The sequence below is a fragment of the Myotis daubentonii genome, chromosome 1 (genome assembly GCF_963259705.1).
Source record: "Myotis daubentonii chromosome 1, mMyoDau2.1, whole genome shotgun sequence".
In the NCBI taxonomy this organism is placed as follows: domain Eukaryota; kingdom Metazoa; phylum Chordata; class Mammalia; order Chiroptera; family Vespertilionidae; genus Myotis; species Myotis daubentonii.
In genome coordinates this window covers 158100721-158124004 of record NC_081840.1, presented here as the reverse complement: position 1 = coordinate 158124004, position 23284 = coordinate 158100721, and the positions used below count along the sequence as shown (strand labels likewise).

General features: G+C 41.1%; 1 protein-coding gene across 2 annotated transcripts in view; it reads left to right on the top strand.

Moving 5' to 3' along the window:
* Nucleotides 1-22870, top strand: part of KIN (Kin17 DNA and RNA binding protein) — a 34978-nt gene extending 12108 nt beyond the window's left edge. For both annotated transcript variants that reach the window (XM_059663796.1, XM_059663785.1), the window contains 6 exons: nt 2683-2812; nt 9391-9441; nt 12651-12719; nt 13515-13614; nt 16557-16657; nt 22153-22870. In XM_059663796.1, coding sequence (XP_059519779.1) covers nt 2683-2812; nt 9391-9441; nt 12651-12719; nt 13515-13614; nt 16557-16657; nt 22153-22215 — 514 coding nt within the window. In that variant the 3' untranslated portion in view covers nt 22216-22870. The remainder of the gene's footprint in view (nt 1-2682; nt 2813-9390; nt 9442-12650; nt 12720-13514; nt 13615-16556; nt 16658-22152) is intronic.
* Nucleotides 22871-23284: the final 414 nt, after the last annotated feature.

Genomic DNA, 23284 nt, shown 5'->3' with positions numbered 1-23284 from the left:
TTTGTGTGAACTAATATAAATTCAAAGTAAACATCATTACATAAAAGGGTACGGTCTTTTTTTTTTTTTTTAGTTTTATTCATTTCAAACGGGCTGGATCCGGCCCGCGGGCTGTAGTCTGCCCACGGCTGGGTTAGGGCCTTCTCACTTTTCATGTTCTTTTCTAGTTATATATTCTTTCACCAAATATCCACTATTTGTGATATGCAATGCATTCAGTTAGGTTAATAAGCTAAATATAAGAGAAGATGTTCAGGAAGGTACCAGGATATAGGTGGAGTTAGTTTTAAACTGTATTTTACATGTTGGGTTTTTAAGGCTCTCAGTCTTTTGAGGGAAGAGTGGCGTTAATTTATAGGCTAGTGCCTACTTGGCATGACTAAAGTGGCTAGGAGAATTGAAGGAAATGGACTGGCTGAGTCAGCAATGTATAACTGCTTCAGAATGGCTTGCCAAATGTCTTAGCTTTAATCAAAATGTTTCAGAATTAACACCTACATTAGGTATCATGAAGAAGTTGGTTGAGTTCTGTATATGATACATCTGAAAATCCTTTTTAAAATATTGATATGACCTGAAAGAAAGACTTGAATATATCATAACATACATGTCACATGGTTTTGGACCCTTCTGTATTTTTCTCCATTCTCGTTTAGTATTTGTTATACCTAAGTGTAGATGAAGGTAAAGGTTGGTCCCAGTGGTGCCCAAATTCATCACCCTTGTATTAGTTTTCTATGACTGTGGTAATAAATTACCACAAACTAGGTGGCTTGAAACAGTAGAAATCTCTTTTCTCTGAAGGTTAGAATTCTGAAATCAAGGTGTCTGCAGGCTGTGCTCCCCCAGAGGCCCTGGAGGGGAATCTGCTTCTGGTGGCTACTTGTGTTCTTTGGCTTGTGGCTGCATCCCTCTTGTCTTCATGACCAGAGTCTTTAAATTTCTCTTTGCTTTATCTTCATGTCATCTTCTGGGTGTGTGAGAGATCTTCCTCTGTTTCTCTCTTAAAACAATGCTCTAATGCTGTCTTTAAATGCTTTAAATTTTTTAAAAATAAAACAAATGATGGGAAATTATTGTATTTTTTAGTTATCACACTTATTATCTCCACCATAGCTTTGTGCAAATATTTATCTGTTTCATCTTTTGTCAATATGACATATTAAAGAATTAGACTGGTAAGATTCATTTAGTCAGCAAAACTTAATTGAGCACCTATCTTATATGAATCACATCATAGTTTCTGCTACATTACAGGGGGGAATATTTATACATATGGTCCCTCCCTATGAATGAGGGGTCATATGTACAAATGATTATAATACATGGTGGAGTGGGATGTATACCATAAAGTGCTATGGCATTTCAAAAAATGACAATTCAAGAAACCTCATGAATAATGGATCTCAAAGAATTTTAACAAATGGAGAAAAATGAAGAGATTATTGTTGGTATAAAAGAGGCATGTGAAAATTTGCAAAGGCATGCATGGCTCAGTTGATAGCAAATTGTTTACAATGGCCAATGAGCATAAAAGTCAGAGCTAGTACTCTGGAGTCAGTGCTGACAATTTTATATCGGCATTAAAAAAAATTAGAATTTACACTGTCAACTATGAGGTCAGGCAATAAAAAAATATTTAAGTGACGTGTTAAGATCTTTGCTTTAAAAAATAGAGCTGACAATAATGTGTTAGACTTCTAGCAGTCATTTTATAAACATTTAATCCTTGCAATTGAGCTCAGAGTTGGGTCACATTATTATCCCCATTTATAGATGAGGAACAGGCTTAGAAAAGTTCATTACTCAAAGTTCTAGGAGTAATAGCCTCAAACCCTGATCTGCCTAACACTGAAGCCAGTGCTGTCGTCACTCTGCTATTCTGGTTATATTGACAATTGCTGAAGGGGTGAGGAGAAGGTAGCAGGAGATAAAGACAGGAAAGGGTTACATGTTCTCCTGGTGCCGAGTCCTGTAAGGGATGCAGATGACTCCTTCATTGCTTCCACTGATCTGTTATAAATGAACTGGAGGCCCGGTGCATGAAATCTGTGCGGGGGCAGGGGGGAGCGTTCCCCCCCCCCTCAGCCCAGCCTGCACCCTCTCAGGGATCCCTCTTACAATCAAGGACTGCTGGCTCCTAACTGCTCACCTGCCTGCCTGCCTAATCGCCCCTAACTGGCACCCCTGCCACCCTTAACCTCCTCTGCCTGCCAACCTGATTGCCCCTAACTACCCCCACCCCCCCGCTGGCCTGGTTGCCCCGCAACTGCCCCCACTGCCAGCCTGGTCACCTCCCACTGCCCCCCCCTGCCGGCCTGGTCACCCCACACAGCCTGCTGTTCAGTCGTTTGGTCGCCCCTCACTGCCCGCCTTGCCGGCCTGATCGCCCCTCACAGCCTGCTGTTCAGTCATTGTTCGTCCCTCACTAACCCCCCTGCCAGCCTGGTTGCCCCTCACAGCCTGCTGTTCAGTCATTGTTCGTCCCTCACTAAACCCCCTGCCAGCCTGGTCGCCCCACTCAGCCTGTTTGGCTGTCCGTTCAGTTGTTTTGGATGTGACGGCCCCTGGCTCTTTATATATATAGATTATGTAACAGATTTCTTCTGTTATTTATTCTGCACATTCTAAAGTCTTTCTCTGTGTATAGATTTTGTTAACAAGCACGGTTCTTCTTGTCAGTTCTTTGGGACCAAGTGCATTGAAGGTAATAGAGGCCACAGCATCAGTGAAACGGAAAGAACCTTCCCATAGCTCAGCTCAATCAAAAGAAAAGAAGAAAAAGAAGTCTGCACTGGATGAAATCATGGAGGTACAGTTGATGAACTGCCCGTTCACTCTCTAAAATATATATTTTATTGATTTTTTACAGAGAGGAAGGGAGAGGGATAGAGAGTTAGAAACATCGATGAGAGAGAAACATCGATCAGCTGCCTCCTGCACACTCCCACTGGGGATGTACCTGCAACCAAGGTACAGTATGCCCTTGACCGGAATCGAACCTGGGACCCTTCAGTCCGCAGGCCGACACTCTATCGGATAGAGTCCACTGAGCCAAACCGGTTAGAGCCCATTCATTCTTTATCATTAGAGGAATGATGCAGTTTAAACCAAGGAAACTTAAATAGTTTCACCATTGTTAGATTACTATAAAGTTAAAAAATGTGCACATGCTAGGTTAGGAAAAAGGAGCCTAGATGCAGTTTCACTGGAATAGAATTAGAACTCCCCACAAGGTTTAGTTTCTTGTTGCAAGTGTTGTCTTCAGAACTCTCCATGCAACTATGGTCTATGGAATTCAAAGAGAAGGACTTCAGTGGTAATGGAAGCTAGACGGGAAAGCTCTGTTTCCCTTCTGTGGCTGTGAAATTGGCATCCTCCAAGGATTCCCCCACCAACCTTTGCTCTCCTGTTGTCTTAACTTGTTGCCTATTAGCAAGGAAAAAGCTGTGACATACCTACTTTTAATTTGATTTAAACTGATGGCTAAGTTTATGTGATGAGCCATTGAAAACTTAATACTATCTGGATCTAGGGCCATACTTTTTACCTGGATTCTAGAGCAATTCTGCAGAAAGTTCTTAATATACTCCTAAATATTCCTTTTTCCCTTCTAACACATAACCTTACCTTTTCAATAAATGTATGAAATAAGTGGAAAAAGAAGAGGAAGAAAAAGAATAAATGGATACAAGAAGCAGATTTTTTCCTCTTTTCTTCATTTATGAAGGTCTAGGAGGTTACTCTTGGGTCTTCCCTGTTACTGAGTCCTCACACAATGAGGAGCAGTCTGAAAAGCTTAAAGTATAGCATAAGATGTGTACACTGTGAGATGTCATCATTCCATCATTCAACAAATACTGAGTTGCTGTTCACTAGCTAGGCATTATGTGAAGTCATGGGTCTGTAGAATAGGGATAAAAACCTACTATGTATGTGTCATGGAGCTTTCATTCTAGTGAGGGGGATATTCCATGAACAAGTGAGCAATAAATAAGTAATTACGTACAAAATACTAAGTCCTGAGGCGGTCTGAGTGGCAAGAGTGGGGAGAGAGCTTGTGCTATGGCAGGAAAGAGCTCTAAGTCAGTCATGGGAAGAAACGTCCCACATGGCTGCAGCTTGTGAACACAAGAGTAGTAGTCTTTGAGGTTAGAGAGAGAAGTAGTGGGAACACCAGAGAAGTATAGGCTATGACAGAGAACTTTTAAATTTAATTCAAAGGAAAAATAGAAAGCCAGATCTACCTGCTTTGAATATAATAATGCTAAATTTATAATATTTTTTGTTTAAATTGGAAACTTGGAGGAATTGAAATGAGGTTCATAATCAACCAAAGAAAACATTATTCAGTCCACTGAAAGTTGGTACTTAGGATTCTAACTTTAAGCAGTTGAGAAAGAAAAGGGCATGATATACTAGTAAAGCCATAATGGCCGGTAGGCCTTTTGTTCTTACTTTTTTTTTTTTTTTACTCTTTATTGTTTAAAGTATTATATAAGTCTCCTTTTTCCCGCATTGACCTTTTCCCAGCCGTCCCCACCCCCCCAGTACATGCCCTCTCCCCCTTTCCTCCTCCCCCCCACCCCCCATGGTCTGTGTCCATTGGCTATGCTCATCTGCATGCATACAAGTCCTTTGGTTGATCTCTTAGCCCCTCAACCCCCACCTTTTCTCATAGGTTGGACAGTCTGTTTGATGTTTCAATGACTCTGGTTCTGGTTTTGCTCATCAGTTTATGTTGTTCATTATATTCCACTACTGAGTGGGATCATATGATATTTATCTTTCTTTGACTGACTTATTTTACTTAGCATAATGCTTTCCAGTTTCATCCATGGTGTCGCAAATGGTAAGAACTCTTTCTTTTTTATAGCAGCGTAGTATTCCATTGTGTAGATGTACCACAGTTTTCTAATCTACTCATTTGCTTATGGGCACTTAGGCTGTTTCCAAATCTTAGCTATGGAATTGTGCTGCTATGAACATAGGGGTGCATATATCCATTCTGATTGGTGTTTCTGTTTTCTTGGGATATATTCCTAGAAGTAGGATCACTGGGTCAAATGGAAGTTCCATTTTTAATTTTTTGAGGAAATGCCATACTGTTCTCCACAGTGGCTGCACCAGTCTGCATTCCCACCAGCAGTGTAAGAGGGTTCCTTTTTCTCCACATCCTCTCCAGCACTTGTTGTTTGTTGATTTGTTGATGATAGCCATTCTGACTGGTGTGAGATGGTACCTCGGTTTGATTTGCATCTCTCGGATGATTAGTGACTTTGAGCATGTTTTCATACGTCTCTTGTCCTTCTGTATTGTCCTCATTTGAAAAGTGTCCATTTAGGCCCTTTGCCCATTTTTTGGTTGGATTGTTTACTTCCTTTTGTTAAGTTGTAGGAGTTCCTATAAATTTTGGAGATTAAACCCTTATATGAGATAACATTGGCAAATGTGTTCTCCCATGCAGTGAGCTTTCTTGTTGTTTTGTTGATGGTTTCTTTTGCTGTGCAGAGGCCTTTTATTTTGATGTAGTCCCATTTGTTTATTTTTTCCTTAATTTCCATTGCCTTAGGAGCTGTGTCAGTAAAGATATTGCTACAACATATGTTTGCTATTTTGCTACCCATGGCTTCTTCTAAGATTTTTATGGTTTCCCATCTTACATTTAAGTCCTTTACCCATTTTGAGTTTATTTTTGTGTATGGTGTAAGTTGGTGGTCTAGTTTCTTTTTTTTTTTTTTTTTTTTGCATATATCTGTCCAATTTTCCCAACACCATTTATAGAAGAGACTGTCTTGACTCCATTGTATGCTCTTGCCTCCTTTGTCAAATATTAATTGAGCATAATGGCTTGGGTTGATTTCTGGGTTCTCTGTTCTGTTCTGTTGGTCTATATATCTGTTCTTGTGCCAGTACCAGGCAGTTTTGAGGACAGTGGCTTTGTAGTATAGCTTGATATCTGGTATTATGATCCCTCCAACTTTGTTCTTCTTTCTCAAGATTGCTGCATTATTCGGGGTCTTCTTTAACTCCATATGAATTTTTGGAGATTTTGTTCTAGGTCTTTGAAACATGCCGTTGGTATTTTAATGGGGATTGCATTGAATCTATAGATTGCTTTGGGTAGTATGGACATTTTAATGATGCTGACTCTACCAATCCATGAACATGATATATTCTTCCATTTGTTCATGTCTTGCTCTATCTCTTTTTTTGGCATCCTGTAATTTTCTGAGTACAGGTCCTTTACCTCCTTCGTTAAATTTATTCCTAGGTATCTTAATTTTTTGTTGCAATGGTAAATGGGATTTTTTTTTTAGTTTCTCTTTCTGTGAGTTCAGTATTGGTGTATAAAAAAAAGCCATAGATTTCTGGGTGTTAATTTGTATCCTGCTACATTGCCGAATTCATTTTTTAAGTCTAGTAGTTTTTTGATGGAGCCTTTGGAGTTTCCTATGTACAATATCATGTCATCTGCGAATAATGACAATTTTACTTCTTTTCCAATTTGGATGCCTTTTATTTCTTCTTGTCTGATTGCAATGGCTAATACTTCCAGTACTATGTCAAACAGGAGTGGTGAAAGCAGGCATCCCTGTCTTGTTCCTGTTCTTAGGGGAAATGGTTTTAGTTTTCGCCCATTGAGTATGATGTTGGCTGTGGGTTTGTCATATAAGACTTTTGTTATATTGAGGTATGATCCCTTTATTCTCACTTTGCTGAGAGTTTTTATCAGGAAAGGGTGCTGGATTTTGTCAAGTGCCTTTTCTGCATCAATTGATATGGTTATGTGATTTTTGTCTCTCAATTTATTTATGTGATGTATCACGTTCATTGATTTGTGGATATTGTACCAGCCTTGCATCCCTGGAATAAATCCCACTTGGTCATGGTGTATGATCTTTCTAATGTACCAGTAATGCTGGATCTGATTTGCTAAAATTTTGTTGAGGATTTTAGCATCTATCTTCATCAGGGATATTGGCCTGTAATTCTCTTTCTCTGTAGTGTCTTTATCTGGTTTTGGAATTCGGGTGATGCTGGCTTCATAGAAAGAACTAGGAAGTGTGCCTTCCTCTTGAATTTTTTGGTATAGTCTGAGTAGAATAGGTTTTAGTTCTTCTTTGAATATTTGGTAAAACTCCCCTGTGAAGCCGCCTGGCCCTGGGCTTTTGTTTGCTGGGAGTTTTTTGATGACTACTTCAATTTCCTCCTTAGTTATTAGCCTGTTGAGATTTTTTTATTCTTCTTGATTGAGTTTTGGAAGGTTGTATTTTTCTAGGAATATGTCCATTTCCTCTAGGTTGTTTAGTTTGTTGGAATAGAGTAGTTCATAGTATTTTTTTTACAATCCTTTGTATTTCTGTAGGGTCTGTTGTTATTTCACCTCTTTCATTTCGTATTTTGTTTATTTGGGTCCTCTCTCTTTGTTTCTTGGTGAGCCTGGCTAGAGGTTCGTCTGTTTTGTTTATCCTTTCAAATCTTGATTTCGTTGATCTTGTATTGTGTTTCTTTTGTTGTTTTTTTGTGTGGGTTTTTTTGGTCTCTATGTCATTTATTTCTGCTCTGATCTTTATTATCTCCTTCCTTCTGCTCACTCTGAGCTTCTCTTGTTGCTCTCTTTCTAATTCTTTAAGTTGTAAAGTTAGATAATTTATTACCAGTTTTTCTTGTTTTTTGAGGTAGGACTGTAATGCTATGAACTTCCCTCTCAGGACTGCTTTCACTGTTTCCCATAGGTTTTGCATTGTTGTATTTTCATTGTCATTCGTTTCCAGGATATTTTTAATTTCTTCTTTGACCTATTTGGTAACCCAATCATTGTGTAATAGCATGCTATTCAGCCTCCAGGTGTTTGAATTTTTTTGTGTGTGGTGTTTTTTTTTGTTTTTGTGGGGGTTTTTTTGTAGTTGATTTCTAATATTATGCCATTGTGGTCTGAGAAGATGCTTGTTTTTAATATATATTTTATTGATTTTTTACAGAGAGGAAGGGAGAGAGATAGAGAGTTAGAAACATCAATGAGAGAGAAACATTGATCAGCTGCCTCCTGCACACCCCCTACTCAGGATGTGCTCGCAACCAAGGTACATGCCCTTGACCGGAATCGAACCTGGGACCCTTCAGTCCACAGGCCGATGCTCTATCCAATGAGCCAAACCGGTTAGGGCCTGAGAAGATGCTTGATATGATTTCAATCTTCTTGAATTTGGAGAGACTTTGCCTGTGATCCAATATGTGGTCTATCTTTGAAAATGTCCCATGTACACTTAAGAAGCATGTATATTCTGTAGCTTTGGGTGAAATGTTATGAAGATGTCAATTAAGTCCATCTAATCTAGTGAGTCACGTAGGATTGCTGTTTCTTTACTGATTTTTTTGTCTAGAGGATTTATCTAGTGGTGTCAGTGGGGTATTAAAGTCCCCTACTATGATTGTATCGCTGTCGATCTCTCCCTTGTTACCTTCCAGAAGTTTTTTATGGATTTGGGTGCTCCTGCATTGGGTGCATATATATTTACCAGAGTCATATCCTCTTGTTGTATCAATCCCTTAAGTATTATGAAGTAGGCCTTTTGTTCTTTCCATCACCCTTTTATGTACATCTCTCTTGATTGTATGTTTCTTCCCCTCCATTTACAAGCTTTATTATCCTTATCAAACAGAGAAGCTCTTTTTTACCATAAGACTGTGTCTGTAACTGTGCTGTGTTAAATTGGTCTGTAAGTGTTGTTTTTGCCACATGAAAACATTGCCTGTTTTCTAGTTCATGACAGTCACATGGGAGGAAGCAGGGCACTATAAAGTTAAAAAATGTGCACATGCTAGGTTAGGAAAAAGGAGCCTAGATGCAGAGCCTAGTGGGCAGTACTGTAGCGCTGTCAGATTGCCTTGCAATATTGCCTGAGCAGAGGTTGCTTGTATTTATCTTCTTGGTCAATTGGGAGCTTTATGACATATTATTTTTAAACCAAGGGTTTTTTTTGTTTTGTTTTTTGTTTTTATATTTTTATTGATTTCAGAGAGGAAGGAAGAGGGAGAGAGAGATAGAAACATCAATGATGAGAGAGAATCATCAATTGGCTGCTTCCTGCATGCCCCACACTGGGGATCAAGCCCACAACCCGGGCACGTGCCCCTGACTGGAATTGAACCTGGGACCCCTCAGTCCGCAGGCCGATGCTCCATCCACCGAGCCAAACTGCCCAGGGCTAAACCAAGTTTTTAAAAAAGATCAAAACTAATTGTAAAAACATGTTACATGCAAATTACATTATTGATCTTCTGAGAAGTGTGTGTTTTCTGTTCTTTTGCTAAATAGAATGTTATTCATACAAATTGAGGATTTTAAAGAGATTTTTTTTTGTAATGGTCTTGTGTGTTCTACAGATTGAAGAGGAAAAGAAAAGAGCTGCCCGAACAGACTACTGGCTACAGCCTGTACGTATTCAGTTGGAGTGTCTTAAGTTCTAAATGTAATTTCAAGTGAATGATTTAAATAGTATTTGGTATAAATGACTAAATTTCTCAACTGTATATAAACTACATAGATAGATATAACTTCAGTAAGTTTTATTTCTACGTATTTGATCTTTAATTATTGGTTGCACCTGTATTGGAGGGTTACTTCATTGCTTATTAGGCTGGTAATATTCCTTGAGTTTAATGCCAAACTTGTTTATGGCACCTTGAATTTAAGCCTGGAATTATTTTCCATTTTTGCCGTAAGACAAAAGATTGTAGTTTCAGAAATGGAATGAAATAGAATTGTAAATGCAAAAGTACTTGTTTTCAACTTACATCTTATTGAACTTAGGATACCCATTTACATACTTTATACAAAAATAAAAAGGTTTTAATTTTACAAGGAAAGACTTGTATTTTGTTGCTTACTTATTATTGCTTATTATTTTAAGATAATTTTATAACAATTTATAAACATTTGAATAATTTTTAAATTATTATTGATTGATGCTCTGTTTTGAATTTACTGAGATGTGGAGTTCCCATAAAACCTTCAGAGTGCCTTCGTTATTCTTAAAGAAGTTGGTTTGGTCAATAACAGGAGAGTGAAAAGTACTGTACTATTTAGAGAATTTTTGATTTGAAAAATAAGAGTAGTAATAACCTCACAGGTCAAGAAGTTCAAAGTTCTGATTCAAATCTTCATAGTCATTATCTCACTGGCTTGGAAATAATTTAGCTTCCATGATTTACTTTATATTTGTATGTAATGGGAAACATTTCTACCTTAGGATCACATGACAGATGATGAAATAAGTTATTTAATACAAAAATACTGTTAAATATAAAATACTTATTTTAGATAAATTATTTTAGTTAATTCTCATATAAGCCTTATAAGGTAATTATTGTTATTCTAATTTTGTAGGTGAGGAAACTGAGGCATAAAGTATTTGAGTAATTTCCTCAGGGTCATTTAGGAAGTAGTGAGCCAGGATTTTCCTGACAATCTGATTCAGTGGGTTGTATTCTCAACTAGTAAATAGTACTGTTTCCTGGAAAACTTTAGTCACCCTGACTTTGTCTCTGAGTAGAATTTGGGTCAAGATTATTAGTAAAGGAAGGACCTGTAGGGAAGAGACCATCCATAAATTATATTAGTTTCCCCTGTTAAAGTAGCTAGGATTTGAACATTTATGAAAATGTAATCAAGAATTGTGATTAAATGCCCTTGCTGATTTGGCTCAGTAGATAGAACATCAGTCTGTGGACTGAAGGTCCCAGGTCCAATTCCAGTTAAGGGCACATGCCTGGGTTGTGGGCTCAATCCCCAGTGGGGGGCATGCAGGAGACAGCCAATCAATGATTCTCTCTCATCACTGATTCTATCTTTCTATCCCTCTCCCTTCCTCTCTGAAATCAATAAAAATGGTTTTTTTTATAAAGAATTGTGATAAAGCAGTAGTTCATTCTTAACCATGAGTGATTAAGAAAATTTTTATCCTGTGCTTACAGTACCTCCATCTCTATAATAGCAAACATCATAGAACAGTTTATTACATGCACTTGTCCTCTGGACACTAACCTCCCAGGTGAATCTTATATGTACCCTTAGTTAAGAACCATTGTTTTAAAGGAAAAAGAATACAAACTAAAAGAAAAAAGGCAAAACATTCCAAATTTTACTTAGTCTAAAAATTCTCTTCCTATTGACAAAACTTAAAATTAAATTTATTTTCTGTTGTTAATTTTCTCATATTGTAAATTATTGAGCTTTTCTGCATAGTTCCTTTGACAGAGTGTTACATTAAAAATGAGAATGAATCAGTGTGTTTCTTATTTTGAAAAGGGCATTATGTTTATTAAAATAGCTAGCAATCCACAGAGATAGATTGGAGAACTTCATTTTTTGAACTCAGAAAAGAAGGGTTTGGACCGATCTATTGCGAGCAAGTGTCATTAAGTCCAATGATGTAATGAACTGTCTTTAAATGAAGGCCTGAGAGAGATTTAGATTTAGCCCAGAAGTCCGCTGGCTGAATCAGAGAAGCTGTTTTGATGGGTTTCATTTAGAAAGTCTTAGTAAAACAAAAGCTTAAGAGTCTTCTCTGTTTTTCTTTTTTTTTTCCTCTGAAGTCTTCTCTCTTTTTCTTCCTTTTTTCAAGTCTTCTCTTAAACATGTCTTCCTACTATTAAATATCATCCCCCAAGGTCCTTACTGAATTTTTGTTCATACAGTTTTTAGTATGGTTTAGTGAAGTACTCATGACCATCTACAGGGGTGGGGAACGTCTGGCCTGCAGGCCATATAAGTCCTGAGAAATTAAGTAAGGCCAAGGCATTACAAGTGAGTTAATTAAATGTTTGACCAAATAGAGCAGGCTAATTTTTAAGTTGATAATTTTGTATAGCCCTCGAATGATGTTATAAATATCCAGTGGCCCTTCACAGAAAAAAGGTTCCCCATCCCTGATCTAGTACCTCTGTTATTGTTAATTGAAGTAGCAAATGTAGAATCACTGTAGTGAATATAGCAATAAGTTAGATGGTTTAATTTCCATTATCAGCCATTGCACAGCTAATCCACATCAGGAAACAACAATGAAGAAGCAAACTCTGAATGCATTAATATTAAATAAACCCAGATTTCTCTCACGTTTGAGAATTAGACCAGTACTTTTAGCTGGAGCTAATGTTGGAGGAATCTCATCTGTATCAAAAATTGAAAGCAACATAATGAGAAAAGAACACTGAAAACAGTGTCATGTCCTGAGGATTCCCAGTGAGACTCTTGCCATCTGCATTTTTATCAGTAGTGAATACCACAGTATAACATCCTTAACACTTTTCACTTCCTTAAGTGGATAGAGAGAAAGAAGCTGTTTATGAAGGACATGAGTTAATAGAGTTGAGGTTTATAGATAAAAGTCCTAGATTTCAAGAAATCTTTACTATGGAAATCAGCCATTAGATATATATTTTTCCTCTTGGTAGCTGTATTTAATAAAAAGAGAAAGAAGGAATGAAAGATTACTAAGGAAGTGCCATTGTTGGTAAGGCTTACAACTCCAAATTTTATTATTTAGCAGAGCAGTCACATTTTATGATGATTTTTGGTGAACACAGTTTAAAATGAAGGAGTAAAACAGAAAAATAATTTGCCTTTCCTTTTTTGTTATTTTTAGGAAATAATTGTGAAAATTATAACCAAAAGACTTGGAGAGAAATATCACAAGAAAAAAGGCATTGTTAAGGTAAGAACATGAAGTTAAAAATGAAATTTGTGAAAGGAGTTGTGGGTGACTGAGTAAATCCATTTTGATACTCCTTAAAAATCAATTCCTAGTAGCAGAAAGCAAATGTCTAAGGTACTTGGCGGTTCTATAAAAGGAAAGACGAATTCATAATCATTGGAGAAATAATTCATTTTCAACCATTGTTTATACTTAATCTCTGTTTGCTTTCTTACTGGAGCAAATAGTATGTATCAGATCCCATTGGCACCTCTTAGACTCAGTGTGCACACCTTGCTAGTCAGTAAAATGCATTCTCTTTGATGATGATGGGCAATATAATTGTGCCCCCAGAGTTCCAAGGAGTCCTCTCGTGTGTTTTGCCCTAAGAGAGTATCTTTTGACTGCTCTAGGATTTTAAAACTTAATAATCAACATTCCAGTCCTTTCTTCCCTTTTGTTTTTCCTAAATATAGCTTATTTCAGCACCCAGCCTGTGCTTGCATAAATTGCCTTTCCACTGTCCTTGAAGCTAGGTGAAATTATCCCTCTCACTATATTTCTTAAAATCTTATTCTGAGATCACCAGCTTTTATTCTTTCCAGATGAAAACCTTAACCTAAGCTTTGAATTGAATTCTTTATTAAGAACCATAGACTAAGAAATAGTAAATGGTTTCTAGAAAATAGTGTTGTTTATAGAAGGAATTACTCTTTTGATTGGAATTTCATTTTTTATTTTATTTCTGTGGGTTTTTTTTTTAATTTGTGTTCCACATATCTCTTCTATTATAAAAGTGTTGATTTTACATGACAGGAAGTAATTGACAAATATACAGCTGTTGTAAAGATGATTGACTCTGGAGACAAGCTGAAACTTGACCAGACTCATTTAGAAACAGTAATTCCAGCACCAGGTAAATCTTTTTGCAGACTGTTTAATGCATATGCCATCAACATGAGTGATTCTGTTCATTAAACCAGTTTTTTGATATTACTTGATAGTTTCAGATACAAGTTTCCTTTTTAGAAATACTATATAACTGCTAACATATATAACTATAAAACTGATTCTGTTTGACTTGGTGATATGGTTAGTTTTCCAGTTTTCTGAGAAAGCTTTTTGTATCATGAACAAGGTTTCCCTTCCTGGATTTTTTTTCCCCCCAGAAGCAAAACACAGACATATCTAGAGAAATTCAATCATATTAGAGTTATCCTATATAATAAAAGAGGGATATGCTAATTAGCCCTGATATGCTAATTAGTCATGACCAGTATGGAAATTGACCATCACTGCAACACACAAGATGGCCAGCAGGGGAGGGCAGTTTAGGGGTGACCAGGCCTGCAGGGGAAGGAAGTTGGGGGGAACTAGGCCTGCAAGGGAGGGCCATTGTGGGGGACAAGGCCTGCAGGTGAGGGCAGTTGGGGGTGGCCAGGCCTACATTGGAGGGCAGTTGGGGAGGGGACCAGGCCTGCAGGGGAACAATTAGGCGTCGATCAGGCTGGCAGGGGAACAGTTAGGGGGCGGTGATCAGGCTGGCAGGCAGAAGTAGTTAGGGGCAATGAGGTAGGTAGGCAGGTGAGTGGTTGGGAGCCAGCAGTCCTGGATTGTGAGAGAGATCCCAGATTGGAGAGGGTGCAGGCTGGGCAGAGGGACACACATCTCCACCCCTCCCCAGTGCATGAATTTCATGCACCGGGCCTCTAGTCTATATATATAAAAGCCTAAGTGACCGAATAACTGAATGACTAAACGACCAGTCGCTGTGATGTGCACTGACCACCAGGGGGCAGATGCTCAATGCAGGAGCTGCCCCCTGGTGGTCAGTGTGCTCACACAGCGGGAGCACCGCTCAGCTGGCCATTGGGCACCAGATGCAGGGCTCACAGCTGGTAAGCACTGCTGAAAGCCTCTTTAGATCCAGACTTATTGGGCATGAGCCTGTGGCAGGTGCAGCAGGGCCGGGATGAGCGGGGGACTGGGGGAGAACCCCACCAGTGCACAAATCCATGCATCAGGCCTCTTGGTTATTAATATACTAGTGGCCTAGTGCACGAAATTTGTGCACGGGAGGCTTGGTGTCCCTCAGCCTGGCCTGCACCCTCTCCAATCTGGGACCCCTCGGGGGATGTCCAGCTGCCGGTTTAGCAGGATCAGGCCTAAACCAGCAGTCAGACATCCCTTTCACAGTCCAGGACCGCTGGCTCCTTACCGCTCGCCTGCCTGCCAGCCTGATCACCCCCTAACTGCTCCCCTGCCAGCCTGATTCTCACCTAGCTGCCCCCCTGCTGGCCTGATCGCCCACAACTGCCCTCTCCTGCTGGCCTGATTGCCTCCCAACTGCCCGCCTCTGCTGGCCTGATTGCCCACAACTGCCCTTCCCTGCCGCGACCTGCCTCCTCTGCACGAGGCGGCGGAGACTCCAGGACTGGCCTCCTCCGCACCACAGAGCCCCGGGACCCCCAGGTCTCTCCGCACGGAGTGGCCACTGGGCCCCACCTCCACTGTGCGCATGGCCATCTTTTGACAACCATCTTGTGACGATATTGTGCCTGAGGGCCACCTAGGATTTTTTTTTTTTAAGAGTTTTCCACCTTTATTGTTGAAGGTATTACATATGCCCCTCCTCCCCCCTTGGCCCCTCAGCCCGCCCCGCCTTCCCCACCATTTCCCAAGTCCATGGCGGTGCTAAGTCCACCTAGGCTTTTATTAGTATAGATATATTTAGCTACCTGAAATAGTAAAGTAAAAGTTAGTATGATTTTGCTTTCTGTTTTCTTTAGTGATCTTTTGTTTTTTTTATTGTCTAAAGTTTTACATGTGTCTCCTTCTTCCCCAATTGACACCCCCTTCCCTGCCATTCCCACCCAGGTTAAGCCCCCACCACCCCAGTGTCTGTGTCCATTGGTTATGCTAATATGCATGCATACAAGTCCTTTTCTTTAATGATCTTGATCATTTGGGTACTAACACAGTGTCCAGTATTGATGCCGTTTGGTCAGGTTGTTTGCCTCTGATCCACTTTCTTCATAATGATATCATTGCTGGCGCAGTGATCATGTTAGTCTCTAAAACTTCACTGATCAGATCCTTTATTTAACTTTCCCTCTAAAATAAAAACTCATTTAATGGATTAAATGTTTTTTTCTAATAAACTGAACCTTTAGAAAGTATACAATTTGATAACTCTTAACATATGAATATTCTCATGAAACCATCCCTATAATCCAGATAATGAATGTTTTATCAACCCCCCCTCCCCAATTTTTCTTTTTCCTTTATAATCTTCTCATTCCCTCCCACTCCTCTTGTCTCCCATCTCCCACCCCCCCTCCCCCGGCAACCATCAATCTGCTGTTACTGCTGTTTATGTATGCATTCATCTGTTGATAGACATTTGGGTTATTTATAATTTTTGGTTATTACAAATAAAATGCTGTGAATGTTCACATACAAGTCTTTGTATGGACATATGATTGCTTTGATTAACTTTAATGTAACTGCTAAGCCATCTTTAAAAAGAGGAATTAAAGGAAACAAAGTTTTTTGTGATTACTTATGGACTCTGAGCATTTCCTCCAAACACCATATACACCATGCAATCTAAAATCAAAACATATTCCTTCAAAAAATAAGTGAAAAAAATGAGGAGTCATAATGTGATAGTAATTAAAGTATCTAAAAACTATACTTTAGAATATTACAGAATTCTTAAATGATTAAGAACTTCTAAGAGAATGGTTTTATTTTTCGTTATGCTCATTCAGTGTGATTGCATTTTGCTGTGACAAAAGTAGAAGAAAGAAGTGGACATTCTTTTTGCACTCAGTGTTATATTCGTTTCTGTTGTAGGAAAAAGAATTCTTGTTTTAAATGGAGGCTACAGGGGAAATGAAGGTACCTTAGAATCCATCAATGAGAAGACATTTTCAGCTACTATAGTCATTGAAACTGTAAGTATGTTTACGCAAAGACAGAAATTTCAAAATGCTTTAAAAATGTGTCATAGTTCTTTCTCATTGGATTGGTCTTTGTTTCATTTTAGAGTTTGGGTTTTTTGCTCGCCTTCTCTCCTGTTTAGAAATCTGTACGCTTATTTTCTCTGTTGACTGTACCATTGCTAAAGCATTTCATTTTCTGATTCACAAAGAAATACCTATGTGTCTTAGTCCATTCTGGCTACTGTAACAAATACCACTGACTGGGTGAATTATAAACAACAGATATGTATTTCTCACAAGTCTAAGGGCTAGAAGTCCAAGACCAAGGCACTGGCCAATTTTGTGTCTGGTGAGGGCCTGCTTCCTTTTCATGTCTTTACATGTTGGAAGGAATAAAAGAACTCTCTGGAGTCCCTTTATAGGGGTACTAATCCATTCACGGGGACTTCGCCCCCGTGATCTCAAAGGCCCCATCTCCAAACATCATTACATTGGGTATCAGGTTGCAACATAGGAAGTTTGGGTGGGACACATTCAGTCAATAGTAATACTCATATAAAACCTGAAAAGTACAATTTAATATAAATAAAATTTTAAATTACTCATAATCACCCAACCAAATGATAATTCCCATTAATATTTTAATCTGTTCCTTTCCAGTCTTTATATTTTATAAAACTGTCTACATAATATGTACAATTTCATCATCTGACTTTTTTCCCTCACATCTACACTAATAAAAGACAAACATGCAAATTGACCGTGCCTTCGCTACACCTTAAGCCACGCCCAGCAGCTAATCAGAGCAACTATATGCAAATTAACCCAACCAAGATGGCGGCTGGCAGCCACGGAGCTGAAGCAAGCAGGAGGCTTGGTTTCTCCAGTGATGGAGGAAGCCAAGCTTCCCGCCTGCCGCTGCCAGCTCTGAGCTCCACTCAAAACAACAAAGTTTCAATTATAGAAGATAAATAAACCCCAGATACCTGCTTTCAGTGGGCCGTGGCCACAGAGCTGGAGCCTTGGGTTGCCCCTGGCGATGGAGGAAGCCAAGCTTCCCTCCCACCCGCCCTGGCCAGCTCTGAGCTCTACTCCAGGCTACAAAGTTTCAATTACAGAAGGTATAAAAACCCAGACTAAAAAAAAAAAAGAAAGAAAAAAAGGAGAGGCTGGGAGCTTCCGTTGCGGAGGGGTTTGGCCAGCCTGAAAACGGTCCTCAGCCTCTCTCCCAGACTGGCCAGGCACCCTAGTGGGGGCCCCACACCCTAAAGGGGGTGTGGCCAGCCTGAAAACAGCCATCAGTCCCTCACCCAGGCTGGCCAAACCTCCATGGGGTGAGGGTCCCTATTGGGGGGGTTGAGGGAGGCTTGACCAGCCTGCAAACAGCCATCAGCCCCTCACCCAGGCTGGCCAGGCACTCCAGCGGGACACCCTTCAGGGAAAACCATCCGGCCCACACCCATGCACCAGGCCTCTATCCTATCTAATAAAAGAGAAACATGGTAATTAGCATACGACTGCTACCCTGGCTAATCAGCGAGATATGCAAATTAACTGCCAGCCAATATGGCGGCCGGCAGCCAGGCAGCTTGAAACTAGCATGAAGCTTGCTTGCTTCAGTGACAGAGGACTCCAACGTTCCCCGCCTGCTTTGCCGGCCTCTGAGCCTGCAGTTTAAGAAACATTGTAACAAATATAGAAGCGAAACAAAATCCCAGAAACCTGCTTTCAGCGAGCCGGGATCTCAGAGCTGGAGTTGATACAGAGTTTCGATTATAGAACCCAAACAAACCAGATACCTTCTTTCAGCAGCAGAGGCCTCAGAGCTGGAGCCAGAGCTAAAGCTGGCCCAGAATAAAAAGAAAAAAAGGAGCAGTTGGGAGCTTCAGCCCTCAGCCCCTCACCCAGACTGTCCAGGCACCCCAGTGGGGACCCCCACCCTGAAGGGTGTGTGACCAGCTGCAAACAGCCATCATCCCCTCACCCAGGCTGGCCAGGCACCCCAGTGGGGACCCCCACCCTGATCCAGGACACCCTTCAGGGCAAACCAGCCAGCCCCACACATGCACCAGGCCTCTATCCTATATAGTAAAAGGGTAATATGCCTCCCAGCACTGGGATCAGCGGAGCCAAGAGGCCTCCCGGCACCGGGATCAGCGTGACGGGGCAGTGCCCAAACCCCCTGATTGCCCTGCAGCTCTGTGTGTGACAGGGGGCGGGGCCACAACCTCCCTATCCTCTCTGCTCTGTTCCTGACAGGGGAAGGCGCCCCAACCTCCTGATCAGCCCTGCTCTGTGCCTGATAGGGGGGAGCTCCCCAACCCCCTGATCACCCTGCGACTCTGTGTGTGACAGGGTGCGGCGCCCCAACCCCCCCCACCCCCACGGCCCCTGCTCTGTGTGTGACAGGGTAGAGCCATAACCTCCCCATCGGACCTGCCCTAAGTGTGACAGTGGCGGCGCCCCAACCCCCTGATCAGCCCTGCTCTGTGGGTAATAGAGGGCGGCGCCCCAACCCCCTGATCCGCCCTGCTCTGTGTGTGACAGGGGGCGGTGCCCCAACTCCCCTATTGGCCCTACTCTGTGAGTGACAGGGGGAGCTCCTCAACCCCCTGATGGGCCCTACTCTGTGCGTGACAGGGGGGAGCTCCCCACCCCCCTGATGGGCTCTGCTCTGTGCGTGACGGGGTTAGCTCCCCAACCCGTTGATAGACCCTGCTCTGTGCGTGACAGGAGGGAGCTCCCCAACCCCCTGATGGGCCCTGCTCTGTGTGTGACAGGGGGAGCGCCCCAACCCCCTAATCGGCACTGCTCTGTGCGTGACGGGGGTGGCGCCACAACCTCCCCATCGACCCTGCCTTGAGTGTGACGGGGCGGTGTCCCAACCCCCCAATCGGCCCTACCCTGAGCGTGACTGAGGGTGGCATGGCAACCTCCCAATCCTCCCTGCTCTGTGCATGACAGGGGGCGGCACCCCAACTCCCCAATCGGCCCTGCTCTGAGCCCGACCAGGGGCTGCACCTAGGGATTGGGCCTGCCCTCTGCCACCCGGGAGCAGGCCTAAGCCAGCAGGTCGTTATCTCCCGAGGGGTCCCAGACTGCGAGAGGGCACAGGCCAGGCTGAGCGCCCCCCCCTCTCCCCCCGAGCGCACAAATTTTTGTGCACCGGGCCTCTAGTCCTATATAATAAAAGGATAATATGCAAATTGACCCTAACAGCAGAATGACTGGGAATGACTGGTCACTATGACACACACTGACCACCAGGGGGCAGACGCTCAATGCAGGAGCTGCCCTCTGGTGGTCAGTGTGCTCCCACAGGGGGAGCTTTGCTCAGCCACAAGCCAGGCTGATGGCTGCCAGTACAGCAGTGGTGGTGGGAGCCTCTCCCGCCTCCTCAGCAGCGCTGAGGTTGTCTGACTGCAGCTTAAGCCTGCTCCCCCCCGGGGAGCGGGCCTGTGCCAGCAGGTGGTCATCCCCCGAGGGGTCCCAGACTGCGAGAGGGCACAGGCCGGGCTGAGGGACCCCCCCGAGTGCACAAATTTTTGTGCACTCTAGTCTAATATAAAATTCAATTTGGCATGGTACAATTAGTGGGGAATGTGTAGTCATAATTAATAGGGGAAAAGTCACAGAGATAAGTTTTTTAAAATGTCCTTTTATAAAGGATTTAAGGTATCAAAAATCAATACAATAATTAATTTAAAGAAATCTGACATACAAAAATTGCTTATTGATTTAGAATTGATAGTTTAGTGATAGGTCTGTGCATGAGACAAAGGGAGACTTAAGTTGTCTGAAGGAGGAAAGATCTGAAACATGCTTTGTCCTAACTGGCTAATTCTTTTTAAAATCTGATCTATGTATTATATATCTTTATCTCCTTTTTTCTCTAGTACAGCAAGTGTTAATATTTTAGGGGGATAATAAACCCCGGGTCTATTATCTGAGAAAAGTTCTGAACTCCATGAACAATTGCATATAACTGCCAAATTTTATGTTTGTTGTCTGAAGGAATTCACAGGCTCTTACCCCATCATTGACTGGCTAGAGAATATTTGTCTCAGGAATGTTTTCTGGAAAAAGCATCTCCTTATTTGAGAGAAATCACATTTTAAGTAGTATAAGCGTTTTTTTTTCTTGTTCCTGACAATACTAACCTAGAACCTGTCACTACGTTAAACTAGAGAGGTGGGGGAGGAAAAGGGAGTATGATCTTCCACTGAGGACTTTATCAATCTTTTTAAGAGTAAGTTTTTCTCTCTGGCTCAATCAAGTATAAGGTTATGGGAAATCTTATATTTCCGTGACAGTTTAATCCTCTTCTACTTTTTAATTTCATAATACTACCCAATTTAGGTCCTGCTTCATGTTTTCATCTGAGGGAAACACAAAACACCTAATTACCATGGAGGATAGTCTAGGTTCCATCTGAATATCTTTGGTTTATAGTTTGTTTGATTTTTAAGAAGTACTTTCTTCCCTCCCTCACTTTAAACCCCACAGTTTCACCTTCCTTTCTCATGCTTTAATTGCTTACAGAGCTGTACTGTGATAAAACCTGTGAGGAAATCCATATAATAAAAAGCCTTTCTAGTTAATTGCAAAGAAGCACTTACTTTTGGAAGAGGAAAACCACTATAATAGGCCTATTATTACTTCCCTAGATAAAAGGCACAAAATGGTTTAGTCACTTGCTGAGGATGGGATTTGAACTTGAGCAGTCTGGGTCCAGAGCCCATATTCTTAGCTCCCAGGTTGTGACAGTTTTTATGACTGGTATTTTCATTATCTAGTTTTCCCCTTCCCTTTTTACTAGTAGTTGGATATGAAGAGAAGATGAAAATATACAAACCTGTTTTAGTATCTATATTGCTTAAAATAGTGATATCTGCTATAAAATAAACCACCTTCAAATTGATAATGGAACCAATATTATAAAAGTTTTACTTTTCATTCTGAAAGTCCAAAATAGGTTTTCTTGATCATGGAACAGCTCTTTTCTGAAGGGTGATTTATGAGCCACAACCCTTCTAACTTGTGACTTTACCGTCTTCAGTAATTGGCTTTTTATAGTTGAGTTTACTTCAGGCAGACCAAGGAGAGCATTGGATTGCAGGTGGAAGGTAGCCTGGCCTGGGCCTGGAAATGGCAGGCATCACTTCTGTTCACTTGCGTGGGCTGGAGCTCCACCTTATGGCCACACCTAACCATACGGGGAGCTAGGACATCTCCCTACCCAGGAGGCACATACGGAACAGCTAGCAGATGCTGCCACAGTATCTAGTGATAACATGTTTCAAATATCTTTGAAGAAAATTACGGTAATTTCTTAATGAGCATGCCATAGAATGTTTTAAAAGTTCATAGACATACAGAAATAGTAGATACTTTAATTGTATTTTAGGGAAATGGAAAAGGCAAATTTGTATTCCTTAGTGTAGTGTCATTTTCATGTCTTTTAAGTACATGTGTGTTTTTAACTTTTCTTCAATTTTCATTTATAGGGCCCTTTAAAAGGACGCAGAGTTGAAGGAATTCAATATGAAGACATTTCTAAACTTGCTTGAGTTTGAAAATTTGTGAACATATTAAAATACTAAAGCATCAAATTGGTGTTCGCCAAGGCATTATGAGACTCTACTGTGTTAGGGTATTTCTTTTATATGCAACAAAGGATTTCTGTAAATATTATTGTATAGTTGTTTAGCTAAACTTGTAAGAAATCTAATTATGTCTTATGAAATATCAAACTATGTAAATTTCTTATTTTTGTTTTCTTTATATTTCCCTGATTTTTAAAATTTGCATTAAAAGAATATTATTGTAAAATGTTTTATATAAGGCAATTTAAAATCATAATTAGAGGAAATTCTTCATATACTTTAAACTTATATTTTTAGTAGTAACATTGAACTATAAATATAATTACATTTTAAAAAGTCAAACTAAATATAATAGCTTTATTGAGATATTCATATATCATACGATATCACCCATTCAAAGTGTACAATTTCAGTGGTATTTAATATATTTATAGAGTTGTGCAACCATCACCACTATATAATTTTAGAACATTTTCATCACCCCCAAAAGAAATCCTGTACCCATTGTTATTCCCTATTCTCCCTCTTTTTCCAGCACCTGGCAGCCACTAGTCTACTTTCTGTTTCTAAGGATATGCCTATTCTAGACATCCTATATAATAAAGAGCTAATATGTAAATGGTCATCACGCCCTCACGCCATAATGGCTCAGACACTCAACACTGGGGAAAGAGGGATGGGGAACAGCCAGGCACAAATGATCTCGCAAGAGAGAAATGGGAACCAGCCAGGCTGCGGCCCAGGAGAGGGCAAGCCACCTGCCTGCAGTCCCGGGTGCCAGCAGCTGGGGCTGAGGCCCGGGAGAGGGACAAGCTGCCCACCTCTTGGTCCTGGGCGCCAGCAGCTGCGCCTGTGCCTGTGGCCTGGGAGAGGGACAAGCCACATGCCCCACGGTCCCAGGCACCAGCGGCTGGGGCTGTGCCTGCAGCCCGGCCTGGGAGAGGGACAAGCCGCCCACCCCGCGGTCCCTGGCACCAATGGCTGCGCCTGTGCCTGCGGCCTGGGTGAAGCCACCCGCCCACGGTCCCCTGTA